Source organism: Aspergillus oryzae, chromosome 7, assembly GCF_000184455.2.
Source record: "Aspergillus oryzae RIB40 DNA, chromosome 7".
Lineage (NCBI taxonomy): Eukaryota > Fungi > Ascomycota > Eurotiomycetes > Eurotiales > Aspergillaceae > Aspergillus > Aspergillus oryzae.
In genome coordinates this window covers 965,409-989,899 of record NC_036441.1, presented here as the reverse complement: position 1 = coordinate 989,899, position 24,491 = coordinate 965,409, and the positions used below count along the sequence as shown (strand labels likewise).

General features: G+C 49.6%; 7 protein-coding genes and 1 non-coding gene across 8 annotated transcripts; 4 read left to right on the top strand and 4 right to left on the bottom strand.

The window, feature by feature from the left end:
• Positions 1-738: 738 nt before the first annotated feature.
• On the bottom strand, positions 739-2,833 carry AO090011000385 (uncharacterized protein; the record flags this gene model as incomplete). Its single annotated transcript, XM_023232921.1, has 3 exons — positions 739-754; positions 2,036-2,517; positions 2,597-2,833. 3 exons carry the CDS (start codon positions 2,831-2,833, stop codon positions 739-741), a joined length of 735 nt encoding a protein of 244 aa, XP_023093479.1.
• A 661-nt stretch (positions 2,834-3,494) lies between these two features.
• AO090011t00004 lies at positions 3,495-3,585 on the top strand. Its single transcript has one exon. It is a non-coding gene; the product is annotated as a tRNA-His (tRNA).
• A 1,223-nt stretch (positions 3,586-4,808) lies between these two features.
• On the top strand, positions 4,809-6,605 carry AO090011000384 (uncharacterized protein; the record flags this gene model as incomplete). Its single annotated transcript, XM_023232920.1, is given in 5 exon segments — positions 4,809-4,930; positions 5,002-5,228; positions 5,290-5,541; positions 5,594-6,118; positions 6,127-6,605. Coding segments are annotated over 5 exon segments (1,605 nt in total).
• Positions 6,606-7,250: 645 nt separating this feature from the next.
• On the bottom strand, positions 7,251-8,038 carry AO090011000383 (uncharacterized protein; the record flags this gene model as incomplete). The annotated part of the gene is made up of 2 exons (XM_023232919.1): positions 7,251-7,702; positions 7,801-8,038. The coding sequence occupies 2 exons, from the start codon at positions 8,036-8,038 to the stop codon at positions 7,251-7,253; spliced, it is 690 nt and encodes a 229-aa protein (XP_023093477.1).
• Positions 8,039-8,795: 757 nt separating this feature from the next.
• AO090011000382 (Zn(II)2Cys6 transcription factor domain-containing protein) lies at positions 8,796-10,781 on the bottom strand (the record flags this gene model as incomplete). Its single annotated transcript, XM_023232918.1, has 1 exon — positions 8,796-10,781. The coding sequence occupies one exon, from the start codon at positions 10,779-10,781 to the stop codon at positions 8,796-8,798; it is 1,986 nt and encodes a 661-aa protein (XP_023093476.1).
• A 3,618-nt stretch (positions 10,782-14,399) lies between these two features.
• On the top strand, positions 14,400-15,921 carry AO090011000381 (fasciclin domain-containing protein; the record flags this gene model as incomplete). The annotated part of the gene is made up of 2 exons (XM_001825973.3): positions 14,400-15,131; positions 15,235-15,921. The coding sequence occupies 2 exons, from the start codon at positions 14,400-14,402 to the stop codon at positions 15,919-15,921; spliced, it is 1,419 nt and encodes a 472-aa protein (XP_001826025.1).
• Positions 15,922-16,370: 449 nt separating this feature from the next.
• AO090011000380 (PAN-complex poly(A)-binding subunit PAN3) lies at positions 16,371-19,191 on the bottom strand (the record flags this gene model as incomplete). The annotated part of the gene is made up of 6 exons (XM_023232917.1): positions 16,371-17,398; positions 17,454-17,609; positions 17,663-17,807; positions 17,867-17,997; positions 18,578-18,778; positions 19,119-19,191. The coding sequence occupies 6 exons, from the start codon at positions 19,189-19,191 to the stop codon at positions 16,371-16,373; spliced, it is 1,734 nt and encodes a 577-aa protein (XP_023093475.1).
• A 767-nt stretch (positions 19,192-19,958) lies between these two features.
• On the top strand, positions 19,959-21,562 carry AO090011000379 (clathrin-mediated endocytosis regulator UBX3; the record flags this gene model as incomplete). The annotated part of the gene is made up of 2 exons (XM_023232915.1): positions 19,959-20,093; positions 20,153-21,562. 2 exons carry the CDS (start codon positions 19,959-19,961, stop codon positions 21,560-21,562), a joined length of 1,545 nt encoding a protein of 514 aa, XP_023093474.1.
• Between the last annotated feature and the right edge of the window lie 2,929 nt (positions 21,563-24,491).

The window sequence follows — 24,491 nt, the reverse complement described above, 5'->3', positions numbered from 1 at the left end:
GAGGTGTACCTTAAGCGCCTGGATAGTGTAAAAGCTTCCAAAGAACCCGACGTCTTTGATAGCGGGGTCTTGAATATGATCAAGCGTTTCTTACTTGCCTGGCAGCAAAAACGAGGATATGGCAGCATTACGGACGACGCTTACATATTCGATAGCGTCGATGCGGCTCTCCTGCATCTGCTGCTGGAACAAGATTCAAATGTACCTACGGAACACCGCCTTTCTTCACGAACACGTACGGAATTGAATAGGCTGGTGGATAATTGGAAGGGTAACTTTGACCGGGCAGTCGCGCTTCTGGAAAACTACAAGCGACTATTTCTCCTGAGTCGCTTGTACCAGAGCCAAAAGATGTCCCGTAATGTCCTCAAGACGTGGCGGCGGATCATTGAAGGGGAGGAAGATTCTGGGAATGAGACCACCGCCTCTGGCGTTGAGACACAGATGCGCAGGTATTTGGTCAAGATCAAAGATGCACAGCTTGTTGAGGAATATGGTGCTTGGTTGGCACAGCGAAACCCTAGTCTTGGTATACAAGTCTTTGCGGACAACACTAGTAGAGTCAAATTAGACCCTGCAAATGTTGTCCGCCTGCTCAAGGAACGAGCACCCAACGCAGTTCAAGATTACTTGGAGCACCTGGTTTTCTCAAAGAATGTTGGCTCTACCCCATCTCCTTTTTAAATTTCTATCTGCTAACTCTTGACCTAGTATACACAATACGCAGATGACCTCCTTTCATATTATCTTGATACTGTGCTCTCTGTTCTTGAGACCTCCCCTGCTGCTCGGTCGTCGCTTGCGGAATCATATTCGACTTACCGTGCATTACAACCACCGAAACCAACGTATATGAACTTTATTCACGAAAACACACCCTCTGAATCTTGGTGGCAATCTCGACTTCGGCTTCTCCAGTTGCTTGGCGGAGGCGGTAGTAGTCAATTCTCGTCGGTCCCGTCTCCCAAATTAACGTATTCCATTCCAGCTGTTCTTGCACGGATTGAGCCATTTCAAAACGAACTCGTATCGGAGTCTATTATACTCGATGGGCTCCAGGGTCGTCATCGAGAAGCCCTGCACCTTCTTACACATGGCCTTGGCGACTACGACTCTGCAGTTCGATACTGCCTATTCGGCGGTCCTCGGAGTACCAGCTCGACAAACACTTCCACAGAATTTGCTGACCGGTCGCACCAGAGCGAGCTGTTCGGGTATTTGCTCGATGAGTTTCTACATATCCAGGACCCTTCGGAATGCATCGAACGAACTAGTGACCTCTTGGCACGATTTGCATCCTGGTTCGATGTGGGCGAGGTCCTCCGGCTTATTCCAGATAACTGGAGTGTTGATATTCTGAGCGGGTTTCTTGCGCATGTCTTCCGAGTGCTCATCTCAGAGACCCGTGAAACCCGGATAGAACGAGCGCTCAGTGCAAGCTTGAACTTACGGGTAGGCGCGGAGTATATCGAGGGAGTGGAGAAGGTCGGCGGCTGGCTGGAGGACGGCGAGGGACTGCGGTGCTTAAAAGAGGCCAATGCCCCCGCAGTTCTGCCCGCCGACGATGGGGATGATTTCGGAGATATGGTTGAACCTCGTGGCGGTGATTGATACCATGTTCTATTGATAGTGTACATAACGACATAAATGACGACCATACTAATTCATCTCACATCACATCCAAGTTCATTACCTAATCCAGATCCGGCACAGGCAAACCGTTCACTATCTTCACCTTGCGGCCCAGTTTGTCCAACGCCACCTTAGAGTTCCGCTCGCGCAAAGCGCTGGTCTCGGCATCCGAAACCAAGACAAAGTCATATGTCAGAAGAGCATGGTCCTCCGAAACACCATACTTCTTCGCATACTCCGGGCCTGCCTTCCCGAGATCAACCACCAGAGAATCCTTGACTCCGAAGACCGCATCCGAGGTCTCATACGGATCATTCCGAAGATAAAGCGCCCTACCAACCATTAGCCACCCACACCCCAAAACCAACAACAGATAGAGCATAGAAGAGAGAGAGAAACATACGTAATCAAATGATCATACCCCTCCTTCTCAAACATAAAATGCATATGACTCGGCCTAAACGGATGGCGATGCAACTTCTTCAACAACTTCCCGACCGGCCCATCATGCGGAATCGGATACGGCACCGGCGTAATCGCCTTAAACCAAAACACGCCGGAGTCATCACTGCGCATGATACAGCGGCCATCGGGGCCGTTCCGATCCGCATACTGCACGTCATAGTGGCCCGTGGAGTCCGTCTCCCAGATATCGATCTTCACGTCGGAGATGGGGTTGCCGTTGGTATCTTTGAGCGTGCAGACGACGAGGAGCGGCTCGCCTTTGGGGTCGTGGGACATGCTGTCACCGTGGGGCATCACTTCGGCTTCGTGCGTGTGGAAGGGGCCGAGGACTGTACCTTCGGTCGAGCCGGGGGGTTTGGGGTGGTCGATTGAGTCGACGAGGATTGAGAGTCCGAGGATGTCGGAGAGAAGGATGAATTCCTTTTTTCATGTCAGTATCATGACCTTTTTTTTCCGTGTTTTATTTGGGTGGTATGGAAGTAGAATACAGTTTACTTACCTGTCGCACATCCGAACAAATCTTCCCCACCTCCGTAAGGAACATTAACCCTGTCATCCATTCCTGAGAACTGAGTCTCGTTTCGCGGGCGAAATCATGTAAATGCGAAACCAGTCGTTCGAGAACATATTTCATGCGCTCATCCTCGCACAGCGAGTTAATGCGGATGACATTTTCCGTAATGTTGTCGACCGTCAGGTCCTTCATGGGTGGGATTTTAACCTGTGAGGGATCCATTTTGTGTTTCAATTCCTCACTATTGAAGAGTACGTATCACTAAGAATGGGTGGAAGAAGACAAAAGTAAAGGGAAAAAGTCAATTGCGAGTTGTGGTTCCTATATACTGCAAGGAAGAGTGGATCATCACCCCCCGCATTGGGCAGATCGGATGATGCATAAGAGTTGAATAAGCATGGTTGCAGCGGAATTGGTTCCTTCATGGGGAATGTGTAAGTTCTCCCCGATGGATCTGCCGGTGGGAATTGCCATTGGGATTATGGCGGATTAGCAATCCGGGGGTTGTTGGTGGGTGGGATGGGAATTTCGTCCGGATATCACCCCGCTGATCGACGGCGGTGCATTAAGCCGTATATCCGGGGTGCATCGACAGTATCCTATCCTCTATCTACGCTCTGCGACAAAGTAAAGGAATTGGGCTTGACACTATGAGATAGATGCAAAGGAGGGGTCTGTGAAAATCTAGAAAACAGAACGACATCTCCCCCCCCCACTTAACCTAGGATGAAGAGTAATACTAACGACTTGGATTGTGGGGAATAGGATCCATTCCCACAGTCAACGGCTAATACCATTGCCGATGTTCTGTATTTGACGGCCCTTTGTATAAGAGCAACTAGCTTTATAGATTCATATCAAGAACAATTTCTCAACAAATCAAGGTGCTGTAGTGTAGTGGTGATCATAATTCGTTGTGGTGGTTCCCACCCAGCAAATCCGAATTGACCTGGGTTCGATTCCCAGCAGCGCCAACAAGGCGTATGACTTGATTTGTAACTTCTTTTTTGCTTCTTTGAGTTTGTCTCCTGAGTGCCTACCCTCTGTCTGTCCTTTGTTGAACCTACAATAATAGTTAGTATCTTATCTTTTTCTCACATACAGTTGATGGTATTTTTATAACTCTAAAATGCTGGCCCCCGCAATGGGTAAAACCGAGAGGGTCATCTTCAAAATAAACATTTCCAATACATTTGTTGTATTGAACATCTCTTTCCAAGGATATATATATATATCTATGTGGTTCTCTTGTACAACTGGACCTCCTTCGCCAAATAGGGTCTACAATCACCACTAGAATACATCAAAACATGTTGATGGATGATTATCAGATATGACTATATAACAAATCCAGAGCTGACATGGACAGCAGCTTGTTGTCTGCTGCCCTAGATAGTTTAGTTTGCCGTGGTGCTGAACTGGGAGCGACTTTTGATATGTCAATCCTGTGGACGTTTAGCATCTTTATAAGCTGTTTGCCTTCGCCACTATGCCTTTATTATTTTGTTTCTGCCCTTTGACGCCCTTTGTGGCTTCTGAGAGCTTTTGTATAAACTTGACTATAAAAAGGTCTTCAGTTTCCTACTGATCGTACCTAGATTGATAATCCAGTCAGAAATCGATTTCTTATATCTCTCGCTTACTCTGATTTCTACACCCCAGGGCATAAGTCAATACCTTGTCCACATATATGGACTGATTGGCGGTCATGACTATGTTTCATATGGGCAGTATGCTCAGACTGTTATCTTTACTAGCCGCTATAATAGTTCGTTAGCCTCTGGCGATCATCACGGGATATCGCTAATATGATACAAGAATTTCGTAGCAGCCACTGCTTCGATTCTGGCCCTTCTCAAGGCGATATTTCGACTCAACGACGCCTACAAACGTCAAAAAGAACAATCTACGTTTCTCCGTAGATACCAGGACGAGCTCAGAGATATCAAAAGCGTCACTCAAATTATCGAAGAGGAAGAGGCCCTGCAGACAGCAGCCATCAAAGCTCAGCTCCGCACAATCGAAACGTTATCGCAGAGTAACATTAGATTCAACAATTACCGAACAACACGACGAAACCTTATAAATTTGGGGCAGATTGAGAGAAGATCCACTCCGTGTCGTATCTATCACACTCTACTCGGAGTACGTACTAGTACGATAGAGACCCACTTCCTTTTCAGCCGATCATGCAGTCATGCACGACCTCACTAGAGGGGCCTTGACCTCGATCGGCATCAATGTCGAGACCAACACCACTAGGGCATTTGCCCTCGAAATTTCCCCCACTGCTACAATCTTCTATCTTTTGACCCTGAAGTCTCAATTCACTCATACGCCTCCCTCTTTATGTATTCCTGGCTGTCATTCTTGCTCTTGCACCTGTACAGGCTCTGTTATAGTACATACCTTATAACAAGCATCCTTAAGAATCTGTTCGTATCTTTCAGAGAACTACAAGAACCCATTTTTAACCGCCACGATGCCGTAAGTCAGCCTCTCAACTTTTACTTCACCTCGTCTGTTGCTAAGCCATTCCTCGCCTGCAATAGGGAAAAGCCTCACATCACCGCCGTCTTTCTCGGCCACCTCGATCACGGCAAGTCCACTACCGCTGGTATATCAGACTGCCCGTGCCGCTCCATCTGCCGGATAGCATGCTCACTTTCCTGATGCAGATCAACTGATCTACCAGTATGGCAGGGTCAGCGGAAATCCCATCGCGGAGTACGGAAGTATGCTTTCTCTGTCTTCAGATCTCTTGTGTGCGGGTGCTAGGCCACATGATAACCATTCCCCACAGGAAGCTGGTCCCTCGTACAAGTACGGATGGGTCATTGAGAAGTTGAGGGCTGAACGTAAGCGTGGGATTACTATTGACATCTCCCTCTGCACCTTCGAGACCCCTAAATTTGTGGTCACCGTCATTGGTAAGCAACCGTCCGGGTCTGCTGGCTTATTATATCCTCACCGCCATGATAGACGCTCCTGGCCATCGTGACTATATCAAGAATACGATCACCGGTGCCTCTCAGGCCGACTGCGCGATCCTCGTCACTTCTGCTACCAATGGTGAGTTTGAGGCCGGTGTGGATCAAGGTGGCCAAAGTCGTCAACACCTTGTACTTGCATATACTCTAGGGGTCCGCCAGCTTATTGTTGCCGTGAATAAGATGGATACACCTAGGTATACCGATGACTGCCTCAATGAGATTGTCAAGGAGACCTCCGATTTCATAAAAAAGATCGGCTATAATCCTAAGGCAGTGGCCTTCGTCCCTATCTCTGGCCTTTACGGTGATAATCTAGTGGAGGAGTCTCAGAATATGCCCTGGTTCAAGGGCTGGACAAGTGAGACCAAGTACGGCGTTCTGAAGGGCAAAACCTTGCTTGATGCCATCGACGCCTTGGTAACCCCGTCGCACCGCAACGCTACTAATAAGCCCTTAGGTCTACCCATCCGGGATGTTAAAGAGGTACCCGACATCGGTACTGTGCTGGTCGGCCGTATCGAGACTGGAACTATTACGCCTGCATGGAGCTAACCACCGCCCCGACCAATATCACTGCTGAAGTGGTATCTATCGAGCGTAATGACGAGGAGCTCCATGCAGGTCATGCAGGTGAACACGTCAGCGTTCATATCATAGAGGTTGAGGAGGAGATCCTCCCCGGCTATGTCGCTGGTGACCCTAACAATGACCCCCCGGCGAGTGTTGCCTCCTTCAGTGCCCAAGTTATCATTCTGAGCCACTCTGGCGAGATCAGTCCTGGCTATACCGCGACTGTAGACTGCCTTACTGCCCATATTCCCTGTAGGCTCTCGAGGATCCTGCACAAGAAGGACCGCCGTACTGGCAGGCCGACCGAACAGTCACCTGATTCTATCAAGGTGGGTGACTGCGCCATTGTCGAGATGGTTTCCACCAAGCCCATGTGCGTTGAGCCCTACAGCAAAAACCCCTGTCTTGGACGCTTCATTATTCGTAAATAGAGCTGCACTGTCGGTGTTGGGACCGTCCAAAGCGTCGAGTTTGGTACCGTCGAGGATGAGAGTGACGAGTATGACCACGAGAATTACTCAGATTAGGCTGCCGGCTGTGACGAGATGAGAGCCCATCAGCATTTACGAAATGGCAGATTCGGATAAGGGACCAACCACCCACTTAGTCAGTGCGTGATTTTTCTATTACTATTTGTTCTATTCTACATTCTACATATCTTGTACATCCAAAATTTCCTGTCATCCCGAGTCTACGAATATTCCAGCACAAAAACAAATAAAATCCAGAGCAGAGGCCTCCAGGTACCCATGGTAAACGGCAGATGCCCATCAACACATCCATCAAGTCCACCAGACCTCAAATCGAATATTCTATTTACATTTCGTAGTTACCTTCTTCACCAACCAAGAAATCTACCCTTTCAATCTACAAAACCAAACAAAATTTTAAACCACACCCAAGTCCCAGGTGGGGGTCCAAATCTCCAATATCAATATAACCATAACAACCATATAGTTCGCCCAATCCACCAAAACCCCCATATATCCCCAAAATCAAGACCCCCCACCCCACTTCAAAACAGCAATCACACACCACTGCCTCCAATGATCCTCCTAACTCCCTCTAACAGGCACTCATTCCCTCCTCACCTCAACCCCCGACTCAATATAAGACATCAAATCCCTCTCAAAGACCACCTCAATCTCAAACCCCAATGCCAAAACCGTCTCAAAAAAGCCCACCACAACCGCACGACCCAAATGCGGCTCAGACACCACCCAGACTCTCCCACCAGGAGCAAGGAACCACGCCATCGAACGCGCGAGACTCTCATGCTGCGACTTCTGCCAGAAGCAATCTGCCGCGATGATGCGGGTAAAGGCGCCCTTGTTTTCCTGGGCGAAGGGGGCGGTGAACACGCCCCATTCGTGCGGGTAGATAGAGACCTGCGCGGTGGATGGGTCTGGGAGATTGGAGGACATGTTGAAGGCGATTGGGCCTGTGAGGGCGGGTGAGGCTGGATGGTCTGTTGCTACGACTTTGGCTGCGTTGGCCAGTGCGCAGATGAGTGAAGGGAGAGCGGCGCCTGGATGGGGTGTTAGTTGGACGTGATGGATGGATGGATGGATGGATGGATGGATGGATGGATGGACGGAAGGTCTATGAAGAAAAGAGGCCACTCACCGGCGCCTAGCTCCAGTACACTCTCGCCTTCTACATGCCATAGTTCATGCGAATTTGATTTCTCGGGCTGTGGCTCCGTGCGGCTGTAATATGTGTCTTCGACGCCTTCGGCCACTACTATGGCTGCATTCCATATGTAATGGGCAAATAGCTCGCGGCCTTCGTTGACCTGATTTGCTTGATCTGTAGCATTCTCGTTTGAATGTTTATCATCTAGGCTCGGGTACGTGGGCACCATGATCTTCAGGTCGCCCCAGCGGGTGCCATAGAGAAGTTCCTGGCCAGGGCCTCTGGGAAGAGCTGCGACCGGAAAGCCCCGAATACATCCTCCGGTGACTCGTTGATCTCAGTGTTGAGATCCTCGTGTAGATCTGGTGCTGGGACGCTCGGGGCGGGGAGGTTCCGTAGGCGCGAACGGAGCATTGTCTTATATTGTTTGGGGGATGGGGGTCGAGAAAGAGAATTTCTGTATAGTATACTTGAAGAGAGTCTTTTCTTGTTTTGGCCTAGCCGTCTCCCCGGTGGACAATGGATGTTATTGTAACCGAGTCTGTTGATTAAATAGTAGGTGGGGGTAGTATTTGTATCCCGCAGTTGGAGCAGTGGGAGCCAGATCTGGCGCCCCGCTCACTGTGGCCTTAAAGATAAGGGTTCATAACAGACTGATGTAGAAAGATCTTAACCTTAAGAGAAATAGGATTTGGGTGACCGAATGAAGGCTTGGAAGATGTATAGCCCTTGCAAAACCTGCCAGAGCTCTGATATATTATATAGTAAATGCTGTGTTGTCCAAAGAATCATGCCAATCTGTTCATATATGCAATATGCCCAACACGAGAGGAACTAAACCACTAGGATATCCGCTAAAACGCTCAAGTAGTACAAAGCATGGACACAATAGATAACACCCTTATAAACCCCACAGCCCATGCTACATGACATGAATTTCCCACAAAAATGCAAGGCTAAAACAGGAAGAAAAGAGAAAGAAGAAACTAAGCTTTCACCAGTTTCCGGTCTCGGTCTCGTTCTTGCTCGCGTTCACGCTCAGTCATCGGTTGTCCGCCCTCTTTCGCCGCGGCTGCGGCCCGCGCGTGGTGGTCAACCGTGTCGAGGATCGCCTGCATCAGCCGTTGGTTGGCATCTGGGTCATCATCCTCGGCGGCTGGGTTGGTATTGCGGTTGATACCGATATGCCGGTCATGACTTAAGGAGCCGCCTCGGATCTCACTCATCGCCCGGCGGGGCGACGGCTCCTTGCCGAGTGGAGTCCCAGGTATGGGGCCCGCTGTCGGAGCGGACTCCCTGCGCACGTTGTACTCAATCTCTCGGTGACGATCGATTTCGGGCACCACTGCAGCTGAAGGGGGCGTGGGCACGGAAGATATAGATGGCGCCATCGGTGCCGGTGCTGTGGTCGTCGGCAAGGACTCTTTCGGGGTCAAACTCTCCGGTCGCTCCCGTGCCATTGGATCAGGGCGTGGCTCACGGGGCTCACGGGGCTCACGGGACTCCTGTAGCTCCTCCGCTTTGACATCCTTCCAAGAACACTTGGCATGCTTTTTCGTGCAGCCCATGCATGCTGTAAGGTTCTTCAAGCAATCCATGTGGAGGCGACGACACCGATCACATGGGGGCAGTATGCGTTCGCCGCGTTGCAGCTCCTCCATGCGGGCAACCATCTCCATCTTGAACGGGCCGCCGTCGTCCTTCTCATGGTGGTGGGACTTGGGCGGAGGAAGTAGCGATGATGGCGTGTTGGGGATGGCAACTGTGGCCGCGGTGGGGGTGTACATATTGTACTCTGTCGCATCCGACGCCCGTGGCCGTGGCCGGGATGACTGGCGGTTTTGAGACCCAGTTCCTTCTTCATAGCTGCGAGATTGTCGGTCTTGGGTAGTGAAGAACTTCTTCATCAGCTCCGCGCGCGTTGTCGGAGATGCGCCTTTGATGGAGGTCCCATTGATAATGGTGACATTATCTGTGTTGGAGTGCGAGAACATGAATTGTTGAGACAGCGCATTATCTTCAGTTGTAGGTTCCCCACCGGGCCGGCCGGTGTTAACCGCAACGAAGCCGGTGGAGGGAGACCCGGTGTTCGAGTGACTGCTGCCGTTCAGCGGATGCTGACTTCCATTGGCGTCGCGCCAAACAGGGCTGATGGAGCGATGCTGTTGCTGTTGCTGCTGCGACTGCGACTGCGACTGCGACTGCGAATGAAGAGATAGATCATTCTCTCGGCGGGTGACAATCGCTGTTCTTCGGTTTTTGAGACGATGATTAAGTTGTCTCGCTCGCGCGGACACTAGACGAGGCGAGCGGTTAGCACCGGCAGATATACACATCGCTTTGCCTGGAAACTCACCTTGGTCTGCGACCTGAATAATCTGTTGGAGGTTTTTCTCCAAAATCTCTAACGCGCCTAACTCCTTCTCCTCATCCTCGATAATCGGCTGCGGGGGGATCATTTTCTGCGGCATTCCCGACGCAATCAGCACGAAGTCTTCTTCGCTGATCTCCACCCGACACTGCTTGGTGTAGAATTGACAGACTCGCACACCATTGCGGGTCTTCTCCAGATTGAACTGCTCAGGCTTGTTCTTGGCGAACTCCACTACGTCCAGCCAGGTGATGTTGGGAGAGTCTTTGCCGTGCGATTTGAGCACGCGGGGAGGGCCATCGAAAAGGCGCTCAAAGCGTTTGATCAGAATGGGTCCCAAAGGGCATGCACCCAAATTTCCAGCGATACTCTCGTGGCGATGGAGAACTCCGTCATATTCACCGATCAGGTGTATGATCGCGGGCATCGTATCATCGATGGAGACCAGTGGGAGATTATCCGGATACTGACGCGCCAAGTAGTTGATCTGCAGGTGGTTCGAATGTGTTTTGGGGACTTTAGAAGCGATGGGAGGGAAATCGCCGGACGGCGATCGAGGTCGCTTGCTAGACGGCTCTGCCGTCGCTGTCCTGGACTCCATGGCGTGCGGAAGAGAAAGTGAGCCGGGGAGGCGCACGAGTCACGAAGCGGATTGACTAAATACAATAAGAAAAAAAAGAAAAGAAAAGAAAAAGACAGCGCCAATGACTCGTGGAAGATGGCGTCAGAAGCGCAAAGGGAAAATTATTAAGCGATTCCAGGGCGATTGAGTAACGAGAACGTGGACGAAAGAAGTGCAGCCGATGGCGGAGGGACGGACTCAGGCTCCAGCGGTGCGGGTTGCAAGTTCAGCCACTCGTGCCCGTTCAAGTTAGGTAATGACAATAAGAGTTACCCCAACGAATCTGGGGTTCGGGGAAGAAAGTCGAGAAAAATAATACACAATGAGAAAGGAAGAGAAAAGGTGTAATGAACAGGCCAGGATACGCGCACCGAGATGCGGAAGAAGAGGAGGGGAGAGGGAGGAAAGGGAGAGAGAAGATGTTGGGGAGGGGAAAGGGAGAGAGCGGATGCTGGGGAGAGGAAAGGAAGCTCACGGGAGGCGTATATATGGCGCAAGAGATTGAAGGAGAAAAAAAAAAGGCGGACGGAACGGAATAGCCGTTTGGTAGGTTAAGTTTCTCCTGGGAAATATCGCGTTCGTTCAATCAATATTGGTTATCTTTAGGTGTGACTGGGAATTGAATTGTCATTCAACCCAATCACTTCCGTTCCTGACTTGGAATGGAAGATAGTAGTCAGGACAACTCTCATCCAGTGAAAGTACTGGGGAAAGGACATGAGCGAAACAAAACACCCAATGATACTACCAACGGAGCAGTGGCTGACGGTGAGCGGAACGCAAAAGCTCTCTTCCTTCAATCTTTTCCTCCCCTCCCGTAAGGTTCGATGATGCCGAGTGGGACACGATGAATGGCTGGACTGAATGGACCCGAACCCACAGCCGGGGATTGGGCGATCCTTGAAAGTCTCATCTAACCCGATCCCTCTTAGTCGCAGTTCCCGTCAAGACAAGGTAGATGAGAGTACCTTTAGCGCCTTAGGCAGCCCAGCACGTAGCGGGCGGAGTCCCGCCGGTCTCTTCCGCCGTCCATTCGGTGTGGCCCGGGAGCTCGGAACTGAACTCGTCACCTTCCATACCCGTTTCTACTTGGTACTCAATCTTACCGGCAGCCTAGGAGAGCATCTTGAGCCATTTTCTTTTATTCTTTGACTGATGAATTGAGATCTTATTATTGAGAGATTGCTTTTTGACTCCCGAGCACAATGTTATTATTATTATCATTATGATCCGCATCGGATTGGAATTTTAGGACCAGGGTAGAAAAGATATACCGCTATTTTCCCGAAGTTTGATGGGGCTTATGTTATAATCCCTTCTGATTGCATCAGTCCATATCAGATAGGAGGAAAGATACCAGCCGAGGGACCAAATTCTGAAACCCCTTGCATGACCGGCCTATCGGTAGTACAATGACAACCTAAGATTCCAGGGTCATCCGTGATGAGGCCCATATGGAAATTCTTCGATTGATAAATAGTAACAAAAACCTGTTTTCCCCCCTTCTTTTCTTCGAGGTGTCACTCGGAGGCGCCCCAACACCAAACGGAGGATAATGGTCGAGTGTGGATGTACATACTTGGTCGATACCGGTACAAATGGAAGGTCCCATTCTCCGACACCAACCCAACTTGCCGCTCCGCTCGTAAGGGTGCTGCCTAAGCTCGACCTCCATTGGGTAAAGGCCGACGCTGGCCGTCCACTCCACTGTCCTCTTAGGACCCATGTGGACTGGATTTCATACACACTAGTACGGGACGGGAGTAAGGTATGGTCACCGTCCGTGTGACGCGCAGTAATTGTGTGTTATCAGAGTTTTTTTCCTTTTTTTCTTTTTCTTTTTTTTTCTGGGCGGTGCTTAGAAGTCCGTTCCCGTGACTTCACGGTTCCCTCTCACGGCTACCTTGCCTGCCGCTGTCCTACTGTTGCTGCTATTATTGTTGAACCACAGAGGCACAGCACATCTGTTCTCTTGCCGCTGACTTACTGAATCGGCCCCTCCTCGAAAATCCCTCATACACCCGTCCCCCTTCCACCCCATCCTTTCCTGCAATTTGACGGACCAACCAAGTCCAAAGTGGGATCCGGTCTCTCTCACGCACCCACCCATTGCAATTCTAGACAATTCCCCTCATCGGTTCCCCTCTCTTGTCTTACTATCTTTTCCCCTCTCTATATTATAACCGAGGAAATAAATCAACAAATAAAAACCACAAAAAAATAAAAAAAAAACAAAAAACTTTGTCCCAGCCAAGCATGTCCGAACGAGGATCTTTCCGTGGAGGTCGTGGCCGCGGCGGAGGCCATGACAGGTCTGGCGGCCGTGGCGGTCATGCCAAAAGTGGCGGTGCCAGTGGCGGTGCACAGCAGCAGGAGAAGCCCAAAAAGGAAAACATCCTCGACCTCAGCAAGTATATGGATAAGGAAGTTCGGGTGAAGTTCAATGGTGGCAGAGAAGGTAGGTCCACTCCTGTCATATCAGTTTTATATTTTTTTTTTTTTTTTTTTTTTTTTTTTTTTTTTTTTTTTACTTTTTTGGATCCACTGACCAGTACAGTCGTCGGCACGCTGAAGGGATTTGACCAACTGATGAACCTGGTTCTCGATGATGTCAAGGAATCTATGCGCGGTATGTGGCTCTAGTACTTGTCCACTACCTCTCTACTTAACTCTAACGGCCTGTAAATAGATGACGAGGGCAACGAGAATACTCGTTCTCTTGGTTTGATCGTTGCTCGTGGTACTATCATTGTACTCATCTCTCCTGCCGATGGCAGTGAAGAGATTGCCAACCCCTTCGTGCAAGCGGAGGAGTAAGCGAACTCTCATACGACGGACAGCACTGGCCATTCTTGACTACCAGTCTTGCATCTGGTCTTTGAGGATTTCAAGACGAGTTCCCTACTCTCATGCGATACCAATCACAGCAATTGCGGAATTTACTCTATTGACATTTGCATGTTTGGACTGGTGTCAGTCTACTTATTTAACCATCCCCTCTATTTCCCAACTTGCTAGCTCCCCACATGGCGAGTCTTTATCTATTTCCGCTAAGGCCGATGCTGGTGAATCCACTTGAACTATGAGGTCGAGTAGTATCTCCGCCTTTGGTTGTTCATAATATGAAGCGTGTGAAAGCGAATGGTCGGAAGCGCAGTTAAACGCAAAATTAAAATAATGAATCACGAGTCATGAAAACCATGGCATTATTCATCCGCGTAGCTTTTGTTCTACCAAACGTTGGATCACTAAGATATCCTCCACATGGCGTGACCGTGCTAAGCCCGTGACATCATGTTATATGACAGTAAGCTAGCGTCATGAATCTCAGAGCTAAATCACATTTTCGGTCACGAATACGATTACGAATGCTCTAGACCGTCGCAGATTGGACAGCTCAAGGTGGACTTATTCAAGGACCCTGATCAATCGGCTCGGCTGGAAAGTCTAACGCTGGTGCTTATTATATCTAATCGGCAGCCTATATCCCAGCATAAATACAGCTCAACACCCGTGTACTAGCTACGTTGATCCCGCACCCATCCTCCCTTATCGTGTTTATCCCGATACCCTAAGTGATACTAAAATCGAATCACCATGAAGGTCTATCTCTGGACGGTGGCAGCAACCGCCACTCTCTCCTCGGCCTTATTCATTCCCACCTCCCAACAAGCCCTAAAAGACCTCGACCTCAACAACATAGACGTAAACGATAAGGCCGCCCTCGACGATTACCTCCTTCAACTCTCACTATTGGACGCCGCATCCGAAATACAAAACAGTCGCCTAGACGACATCCTCCCCCCGATCTTTGACACAGTAGACGCAGAAGACTACGACTACGACTACTTCGACGATGACGACTATGACGACGCAGAATACTTCCCCTTGGACATCACCGAGCTGCCTCCCTTCTCCCAACTACATCCCCCACACCACCCGCCCTCCGACAAGACCATCTACGAGCTCATCACTGAAAGCAAATACACCACCATCCTGGCGAAGCTTATCAAAGAAGACGAGGAACTAGTCCATCTCCTCAACTCGACAGAAGCAAACCACACTTTCTTCGCGCCCACAGACGACGCATTCAAGAAGATCCCGCACCATGACGACCACAAACCGCCCAAGGAGCTCATCCGCGCCTTCATCAAGTACCACCTCGTCCCGGGACTTTGGGACGCCCGCACCGTCTTCCATAGCCACACGCTGCCGACTGAATTGGAGAGTCGAGCATTGGGAGACAAGCTCCCGCAGAGACTATCCGTCCGAGCAGGCTGGAGAGGTCTAACGCTGAACTTCTATAGTCGGGTCGTAGCACCTGATATTGTAAGTCCCTCCACCCTATCAACAACCCCCCTCCTCATCTCCCTTCCCAACGGAAACAAACCACCAAACACCCTAGAAAAGAAACCAAACTAACAAATCCCAGCCCGGCACAAACGGCCTAATCCACGGTATATCCAGCGTCCTCATCCCACCCCCAACAACCAAAACGCTACTCGACCTAGTCCCCACAAAATTCAGCACCTTCGACCTCGCCATCCTCAAAACCAACCTCACCATACCCGAAAACACAGGCAAAGACACCGGGAAAGGCCACACGATCTTTGCCCCCTCCAACACAGCCTTCAGCAAACTCGGCCTCAAAATCAACGCGTTCCTGTTCTCGCCCTATGGCCAGAAATACCTCCTCGCTCTTCTCAAGTATCATATTGTTCCGGATCGGACGCTGTACTCGGATGTGATTTACACGGAGGAGGGCGAGATCCGGCCGTTTGGGGTCAAGGGGTTCACGCATTTGGATCTGCCGACGTTGTTGGGGGATAGGAGGTTGAGTGTTGATGTGGCGCGGTTTGGGCCGTATGCTTCGTTGAAGGTTAATGGGTTTCAGCGGGTGGCGGTTGCGGATGCGTTGGGGCGGGATGGAAATGTGCACATTGTCGATCAGGTCTTGGTTCCGCCGAAGAAGGTGGTGGAGGGGGCGACGGAGTGGGATGAGTGGAACGAGGAGTTGACGGTGGAGGGTCTGAAGGAGCGGCTTGCCGCGTGGGTGGAGGATGATCAGGATGATTATGACGAGGGGATGGAGTTGTGGGCTCATGCCTTTGACTTGTAGTTGGAATGAAGTCGTATCGTTTATACTAACTACTTTTAGGATATCAAAAGTTGGCTCTACGAGATATGTCCGTTCATGCTAGGTCTACCGAGCCATTCGAATAATGTGATATGTCTGTAATCAATTGCATCTGTATCTTCGTTCATATATCAATGGCATCGTATTTTCAAAGCAAGCAAACATTCGTTGCCGCGTTGCAATAAAATCAACTCGGGGATGTATGATCCCAGCTTTCCGCACAGATAAAGCAGTTGTAAGTCGGCCGTGAGACTCAGTCTTCTGAGAGCAGATTTCTAAGAATATATCCTCCTAAATAAGAATCATGTGCAAAGACATCGCCAGATCATTTCATACGAGATATCTCCTTAACCTAGGTCCCTCCGCATATATAAGTGGTCTTTCCTTCGAGGGAAAGGATCCGTCGTGGGATTGGCCCTCTATGGGGCTGTTTAATGAAGCCTTCTGGTGGGCTTCAGAAGCGCCTGAAATGACGACTCCAGTGCTTTCTTGATGTCTTTGTAGCTAACGACAAAGCAACTTTGTTCATCGCGACTCACCAAAGTGATTTTCTCATCCGTGCCCGCATCCAACTTATTCAGACATGAAAGCACATGACCCAGGTCAACGACCGGGTCACCCTGAGCATCAACTTGGTGGAACACGTAGTCGCGGAACATCTTAAGGAAGTATCGCTCCCCATTCTCCGACCACTGCCGATCATGCTCATACTCCGGCCGCTCGTTGACGAAATTCAACTTGGTCACTAGACGAACCAAACGGCCATTCTCAAGTTCCCGGCTCAAGTCTGACGTCAGTTCATCGTCCAGATGGAGGGCTGAGTCGAATGTTGACATTAACTGCGAAGAAATGCCAGTTATGAAGATGTCAATATTTCGGTCTTGGTCCTTCTGCAGTCCATTGAGCAACCAGAACACCGAATTCTTGAGTTGTGGACTGTAAGCACGGGTAAAATGTTCCATAGCTTTGGTGGGGTTATGCATGACACTGGGCGTATTGGCGCCCAAAGTCACAATGAGTTGTCCGAAATTAACCAAGTCCTGACGTTGGAGTTCGGCGATAGACCGCTGGGTATCATACTGGACCACATCCATGATAGCACAGGCGTTCAGGCGAATGCGATTTTTGCCGGTGACGAGAACTTTACTGGGATCAAGAATCCTTGCGGCAAGCCCGTTGCTGTGGATAGCCTTGAGGCCGTTTGCGATCTGGGTCATATAGCCCCACAGGACCTGCTCAGGGATGTGCGTATTATGCCGGCCTTGAAACCTATTCCCAGCACCCAGGTGTTGTTCGGCAAGTGTTTTAGAGAGAGGGTGGTAGTCAGTGACAAAGATCAGCGAGCTGTCTTGGAAGCTCCTGCTGGTAAAGGCATCGTGGACTGTTACCACGCTTCCGTTACAAACTCGTTTCCACGCCTGAACCGATCGGATCGCTTTCTCATTTGTCAAGCGAAAACCTTGGGGCGAGTCAGCTGGGAACTTTTCAAATTGAAAATTAAAAGAGAAGTTTACCTTCTAGTCTTCGAAGAGCATAGAAATTGCCATCTTTGCTGGATTGCGCTTTATATACCCAACTGGGAAAGCCAAAGATGGTTGCGTTCTTCTGGTGATTTAGGTCCAAGGGGACAAGGGAATGGAAGTAATCGACTTGAGCGGGTAGTTGGGTGTCTGGCTTCCAGTCAGCTCCGTTGGATATGGCTCATGAAATGGAATCGACATACTCGGTAAGGTTTGTAGTGTAGCTGCAGCTTTCTTCTGCAGTTCTTCGCGGAAGTCATTGGGAAGGAAAAGATCATGAACATTCCGTTGGTAGCCCAGCGTGTTTTGACTATGAGGGCCAATAGGAGCGTACAAATGGTACTGGACCTGTATTAAGGATGATAATGTAAGACAAGCCCATAGTTTCAAGTGGCGTAGAGACCTACAGGTTGTTGGAAGCCGGACTGTCCGGCGAAAAAGGCGCCGCCCAGTGCTGCAGCTGCCGCCGCAGTATCATGTGCAAAAGGGTTGGCCTGGACTGGTCCGACCGCACTAGCCGCGGAAAGGGGGTTCGAGGCTGTCACAAAAGGATCAAACGGGCTCGTCGAAGGAACGCCACCGTTACTATTCCCTTGGAGAGAGGCCTGGGGACGTACGTTAGTTGAGTCATAACGAGAAGGGTGCGTAGAGGATGTGATGTAATGGGATTCTGGTGGAGGTTGACAAACGGGGGAGGCGAAGAGGGCCGCAGGCATGTAGCCGCAGTCCGTCCAAACGCTCTGCATCTTGATAGCAATAGGGTTGCCTCATCAAACAAATGCACGATGCCAACAACCGAGAGTTTCGGTAATTTTGGGGGCGACAGGAATTCTTGGGCAGGCAGAGCGGCATGGTGTGGGGTTAGAAAGGCAGAAGAGTGAATTGCATGGGCTGGGGAAGTTTATTTATTTTTCGGTTTTTGTTTGCATTTTCACTCGGAAGGTGCAGCCTTACCATGTGGGCAGTATCGAAGCCCTGAGGCACAAATTCCTGCACTTCAGCCACAGACCAGTCCGGCGTCATTGTTTCAGCACGACCCGACGGGGTGCTAGTATTGGATCCTGCTTTAAGTCAGTGGGCAATGGTGCACCAGTAAGTGAAGGGTCATCATGACATACGTGAAGTTATATTCCTTGGTTGGAACGGAGCTGCATTGGCAGCTTTGGGGGATATTGTTGCGGCTTTCTTCGCTGTAACTGATGCCGTAGTTGGCGAAGAGCCATTGGAGGATAGTAGAGAGGGTGTAAAGCTCGGGGAGTCGACGTTCAGCCGTCTTCTACTGTTGTTGCTACTGGTACAATCCACGTAAGTCATTGTCACTACAAGTTGAAGCTGAACGTTCCATGAAGAAGAGTCCAGTTCGCTGCCTGGGTATGCCAACCTGTCGGATTGATATGTTGTATTCACTTTATGCGGGTCATGATTGAAGGCGCATCCTTTCGGGAATAAATGCCAAGGTCAGATGAAGTTCGTAATGATGATACATGCGGCAATGGGCTAAGGGACTATCGCGGCACCTTTATCTTCATATCGACAACGACCGTATATGGTCACATTTCGACATAGGGTATCTTTCGCATTCTCTACCAAGACAACAGCACATGATGTCAGGTCAACTATATTCCCCACATTGTGAATCCAAATGTATGTCAGACTAACCTCGTGCCTTCATCTTAGGTGATCCCGTCGCCCGGCGGGAGTCATCCAGGGTAGGCTTCCCTGCGGAAGCCATTGTATCTCAATCCACGATTCGGTGGGGGATTAACGTAAAACGATATCCATTGACTCAGAACAAAGAAAAACCGGACGACCGAGTATATCTAGAGGAAACCACATTCCTCTACTGAATGAATTCTGCCTAATCCAACCAGTGGGTGACACTTGCGTCACGCCCTTGAACAAAGGGTTTTGCTAGGGCAATTCGCAAGAAGCCAAAGACGGATACGTATGTATTTCCAAATTGCGCTGCCCTCAACGCGAGAGAATATACAATCTAACAAAAAGAACCGATGAATCACCACCCGAAGACTAGGAACATACCGCCGTCTTCATGCCACGGATGGGTTGAAGAGGGTTTCGCGAGGCGACATGGGGATAAAAGGGCCCGCGGGGAGAGGGGAAGGCGAGAGAGGGAATGGAATGAGATGGTCTGTGAGTGTCCAACTCCGGAATGGCCTGTGCACGGACCACGTGCTGTCACCAAGCGCGCGTCTACCGCTAAACTCGAGGCGGCGATGACGGAGCTCTAGTTAGAGGACAGCTAAGTTTATCGACATTGACCACTCGTCACTACCTTGGTAATTCTTACATCTTTGGGCTCACTGGCGCTTTGTGATCTGAAGAGTCTTTCAATCTCTACTCAAAATATCCTCGTGCTTATTCACTGCGTTACGTTTAACGACGGTCCACGCCATTAGCTACCTCTCCGTTGATCCCGACGAGCCTCTCGCGACAGCGATTCCTTTTCCCAATTTGTATGGATCGAGCCATTGATTGACAATGTCCTCCTCGGAGCTTGATATTTCCCAGCTCTCCGACAGCGAAAGGTCTGCTCTAGACACCTATATAGCTGTAACAGGTCAGGAGCCGTCGGAAGCTATTCCTTTGTTGCGCCGTTCCCAATGGAATGTACAGGTATGGCAGATCTCATAGTCGATTGAGTGATAGGCTGCGGCTAACAGATCAAATCGAAGATCGCTATCTCCAAGTTTTTCGATGGGGAAGGCCCAGACCCTGTCGAAGAAGCCCGTGCAGCTCTCAATACCCCTCCTCCTCGACCTAATCGTCAAACCCAAAATCTCATGACAGATGACCTCACCGCAAACTTCTCCTCGGCTGTGCGTGCCGCCGATCCTGCTCCCCGAGTTGAGACTCAACCAGAAGGACAACCGGTTTATCGTCCGCCTTTACTACTAGCTCTTCTATTTACCCCAATCAACCTTCTATACCGATTACTTTACAGTTCCTTCCGCCTCTTTGGAGCACTATTCCCTTTCCTTCCCCGTTTCTTCAATACAACAGCAAGCTCAGCTCTTCATGGTACACGACTGAACACCAATGGACGCCGGCCACTGGGACCCAAAGACACAGCTGCCAGGTTCATTCGAGAGTTTGAGGAGGAATATGGTACCAACACGCTGCCTTTCTTGGAAAATGGATACAATATGGCCCTAGAAAAAGCGCACCGGGACCTCAAATTTCTTCTCGTGGTTCTCCTGGCTCCTGAACATGATGACACGAACGGTTGGGTCCGGGATACCCTCTTGTTCCGGGAGGTCATAGACTTTGTCAATGACCCGCAGAACAACATCATTGTTTGGGGAGGCAATGTGCAGGATTCGGAGGCATATCAGGTTGCCAACTCTCTTCGATGCACCAAGTTCCCCTTCGCAGCTGCCATTGTTCACACTCCCAATGTATCATCGACGGCCATGTCCGTCGTCTCTAGAATATCCGGAACTACTTCACCATCAGAATTTATTGAGAAACTCCGAACCGCCATCTCACAGCACAAGGAGCCTCTAGAGAGGATCGGGGCCACTCGGGCCGAGCAGCAGGCCTCCCGCAGTCTACGGGAACAGCAAGACTCCGCCTACGAGCGTTCATTAGCCATTGACCGAGAGCGAGCGAGACAAAGACGGGAAGCCGAGGCTGCTAGACAACGGGAGGAACAAGAGGCTGCTGAGCGCCAGGCCGCGGAGGAGAAGCGGCTCCACGATCTTGAGCAGTGGAAGCGTTGGCGGGTACAGGCTATCCCCGACGAACCGAGCGCGGATGTCAAAGATGCCGTTCGTGTTAGCATTCGACTGCCTTCGGGCGAGCGTGTGATTCGGAAATTCGCGCCAGAAGCTGACCTTGAAGAGCTGTATGCATACGTTGAGTGCTATGATATCCTACAAGAGTCGCACGAGAAACCCACGGATGTTGAGAAACCAGATGGGTTTGAGCACCAGTACGGGTTTCGACTCGTTTCCCCTATGCCCCGGGCTGTATATGAAGTTAGTGCCGGAGGGACTATCCGGGAGAAGATCGGTCGAGGAGGCAATCTCCTTGTCGAACCGATCGACGACGAAAGTGATGAGGAGGAAGAGGAAGAGTCCTAGGTCTCACTGTGGGCTGTACTAGTAATATATACATACTAGCCGAGGGCTTTTTATGGAGTCAAACTAGATTTGTCTAACTAGTTTCTTTCAAATTTGATACGATAATGACCACGAATAATACCGGGTACGTCGAATTGACGGTGCTCCCTACATTTGTAGATCATGAATAACTTGAGGATTCTTTGGGTTGATAAGTGACGCTGAAAGCTTGGCCTGTTTGTTTCACTAGGTATATACCAAGTATATATTTTCCTGTGGATAGGAGCCTCGGGAGCATGCGTATCACATTGCGCCAAAGTGGTCACTTAAGGATTTGGTCGTGCTTCGCACCTGCATGCAACGGCAGTCCTAGAGTGACACTACGATAACCTAGCATTGACCCCTAAGTGGTGGCTCTCAGTCTATTACCGCCAAAATTCACCACTATCATCCTTGTGTTGAACTCTGTGGCTTTGACACATTCCATAGACAGAACTTCCTTACGTCGCATCGGGACTATACTGTGAAAGGAGGCAGTGAGGTGGATCGTACTATTAGCATGTTGCACTACAAGCGTGTCGGCGTTATTGATACAGGCATACCAGCTGTTCGAGTGATTCCTAAGTTAGTAAATAAAATAATCTCACTCTGACACAGAGAAAAGTAAGGTTGATATGCCTGCTGTAGGACCTTAATCTATAGCCCTGGAAGACTACATGGACCTTTTGCCGAAATGGTGGGCTGTTGATGGCGTGATTTTCATATCGCTATCGTGCAGGGTCTACAAAATATATTTAATAACTACTACGGAGTATACGGCATTCATATGGAAATCACATTATATACCATACTACTATTAAGAAGACTTTAGAAACCAACCAACTGAGTTGCCGATACCAACTATAGGTACGCCCCATCAATCCTTTCGATAGAGACAAGGTCTTTTTGCCCGCAGAGATAACGTGATGTGCAACAGCCTTGGCTGTCAGCAATTTTTTTTAGATGAACTGCTCCGGCAACCATACAAGGTGTAGAGCGGCGATCTACCAAAACAAAGGACTAGCAAACAGGACTATTGTTGTGTTGAAATGAACCCATCAGAATGTCTAGAGCTGCGTAACCGGCAAGACATCGCCACAGAAAACTCTGTCTTGCGGTGAGTCGAGTGGCCGTAGTAATACCCTTGATAACTTGGCGCGCTGGACTGAATAGGGTAAAATCGGAGTACTACTTGGTAGACGGGACGGGCCTTAGTTCAACCCGAGGATTCCCCTCAACCCTACCGAGTACACCAGTCTCCAGCAGGTCACAAGGGGCGAGCAAGCCTTATCAAAATTCTTGAATTCTCGGTATATGTCTACGTAATATAGCAGCTCAATAGCCGTGGTTTACATCCAACTAGTTTTATTCCTACTGTGCCTGGGAGATCCCGAGGCCTCCACTTGTATCAAGTATATACCCTGTATATCAACGCTTAACCTGTGCCACTACTGCCGTTATATGTATCAAGATGATATGTTTACACTATTGTGATGTATACCAGTTGGCAGTGTAACCAGCAAGGCCCGAATATGACAGATCCCGAAATACAGAGCTTCTGGACTCTGGATAAGCGCAATCGTGGTCTAAGCCTGATCTCTATTATGTAACATCGGTTAGGCACCAAGTTGATACGTAGACCATAGTGCACATTGGATGCCTTGACTCCGCTCTATCTCCAGATTATAAGCTTACACAGCTGTGATTGAGGGAACAATCCGGCATTGTGGTCAGCCAAGGCGTTCTTAGTATCCAGATCTAGGTAGGTGCGTCATGGCCATGTTCCGATCCAACTCTAAAAAAGGTTCGGATGATCTGATCTGTCTGAACGTTATCCGTTCAACCGCGGTCATGAGGGTCAGAGACATACATATGTGGGGGATATATCCTCCGTTGACAGGAAAACATCGGGGTTCGGTGGAGAGAGTGCATACATACAGATGTATCAATGGATAGATAAGATGTAAACATCATCTTTAGGTTATCGGGGCTTACCTCAGCCGTCCGAAAGGGGCAACTGCTGAAACGCAGCTAGAATAAGATAATTATACATTTGCGGCGCTGAAGGATCTCGGATCTGGCACACCCGATACTGTACCGTAAAAGGAGGCGAAGAGGCGAAGAACCCGGATTTCGGATTTCGTAGTTTCCGCCCCACTCACTACCGGGACTAAACTCATTAAGGTCAATGCACCAGGTTTCAGGCTCAGAAAATCTCTATGACCACGTTTTGCGAATGCAACGGAGAATTTTCTGGCCATCATTTGCCTTTCTTGGCTATGTTGTACTTATAGTATACGGGAATACGAATCTTACGAGGCGTTCCACATTCAAGGTCTTCTCGACTAACGGTCATATTAAGCTCATTGCGCAACCCTATTAAGTAACACAACCGTGTTCTTTTTGTGTTGCTTCCGAGGCACAATTCAATTGTGATCAATGTTGGTGTAACACAATGTAACTTTGATATTGTGCTTCTACCCGATGTGTTGTCCGACATATACGGGATCGCCAATAAACTGCGTAGGATAAGTTATAACCTTTAAGGTGCTCCCGGGAGTCGATGATGACTATTGATGACTGCCTACGGAGTAAACATGAGTCATTAGGCAATCTGTTCTCAGACACATGGATCGAGTCAGCCTTAAGCGGAAAAGCTCGTAGGTAGCTTTCCCAGGGACAAGACCCGTAAACGTCAAGAGGAGCCTGGAGCTGTGCTTTACTTACCAGAATGAGAACGGGATTCGCTTACCCTGTGACCCGGGTGTACTGTACGCAACGGGAGAGAATTATTCGGGTCTGCCGTATTGTCGATGGGTCCGGACGCCTGAATTTCCAGGACCCGATTCGCTTGTTCGTTTAACTCTTCATTCTCATTCGTTGGAGTTAAAATTGACGAGTGGCCCAGACT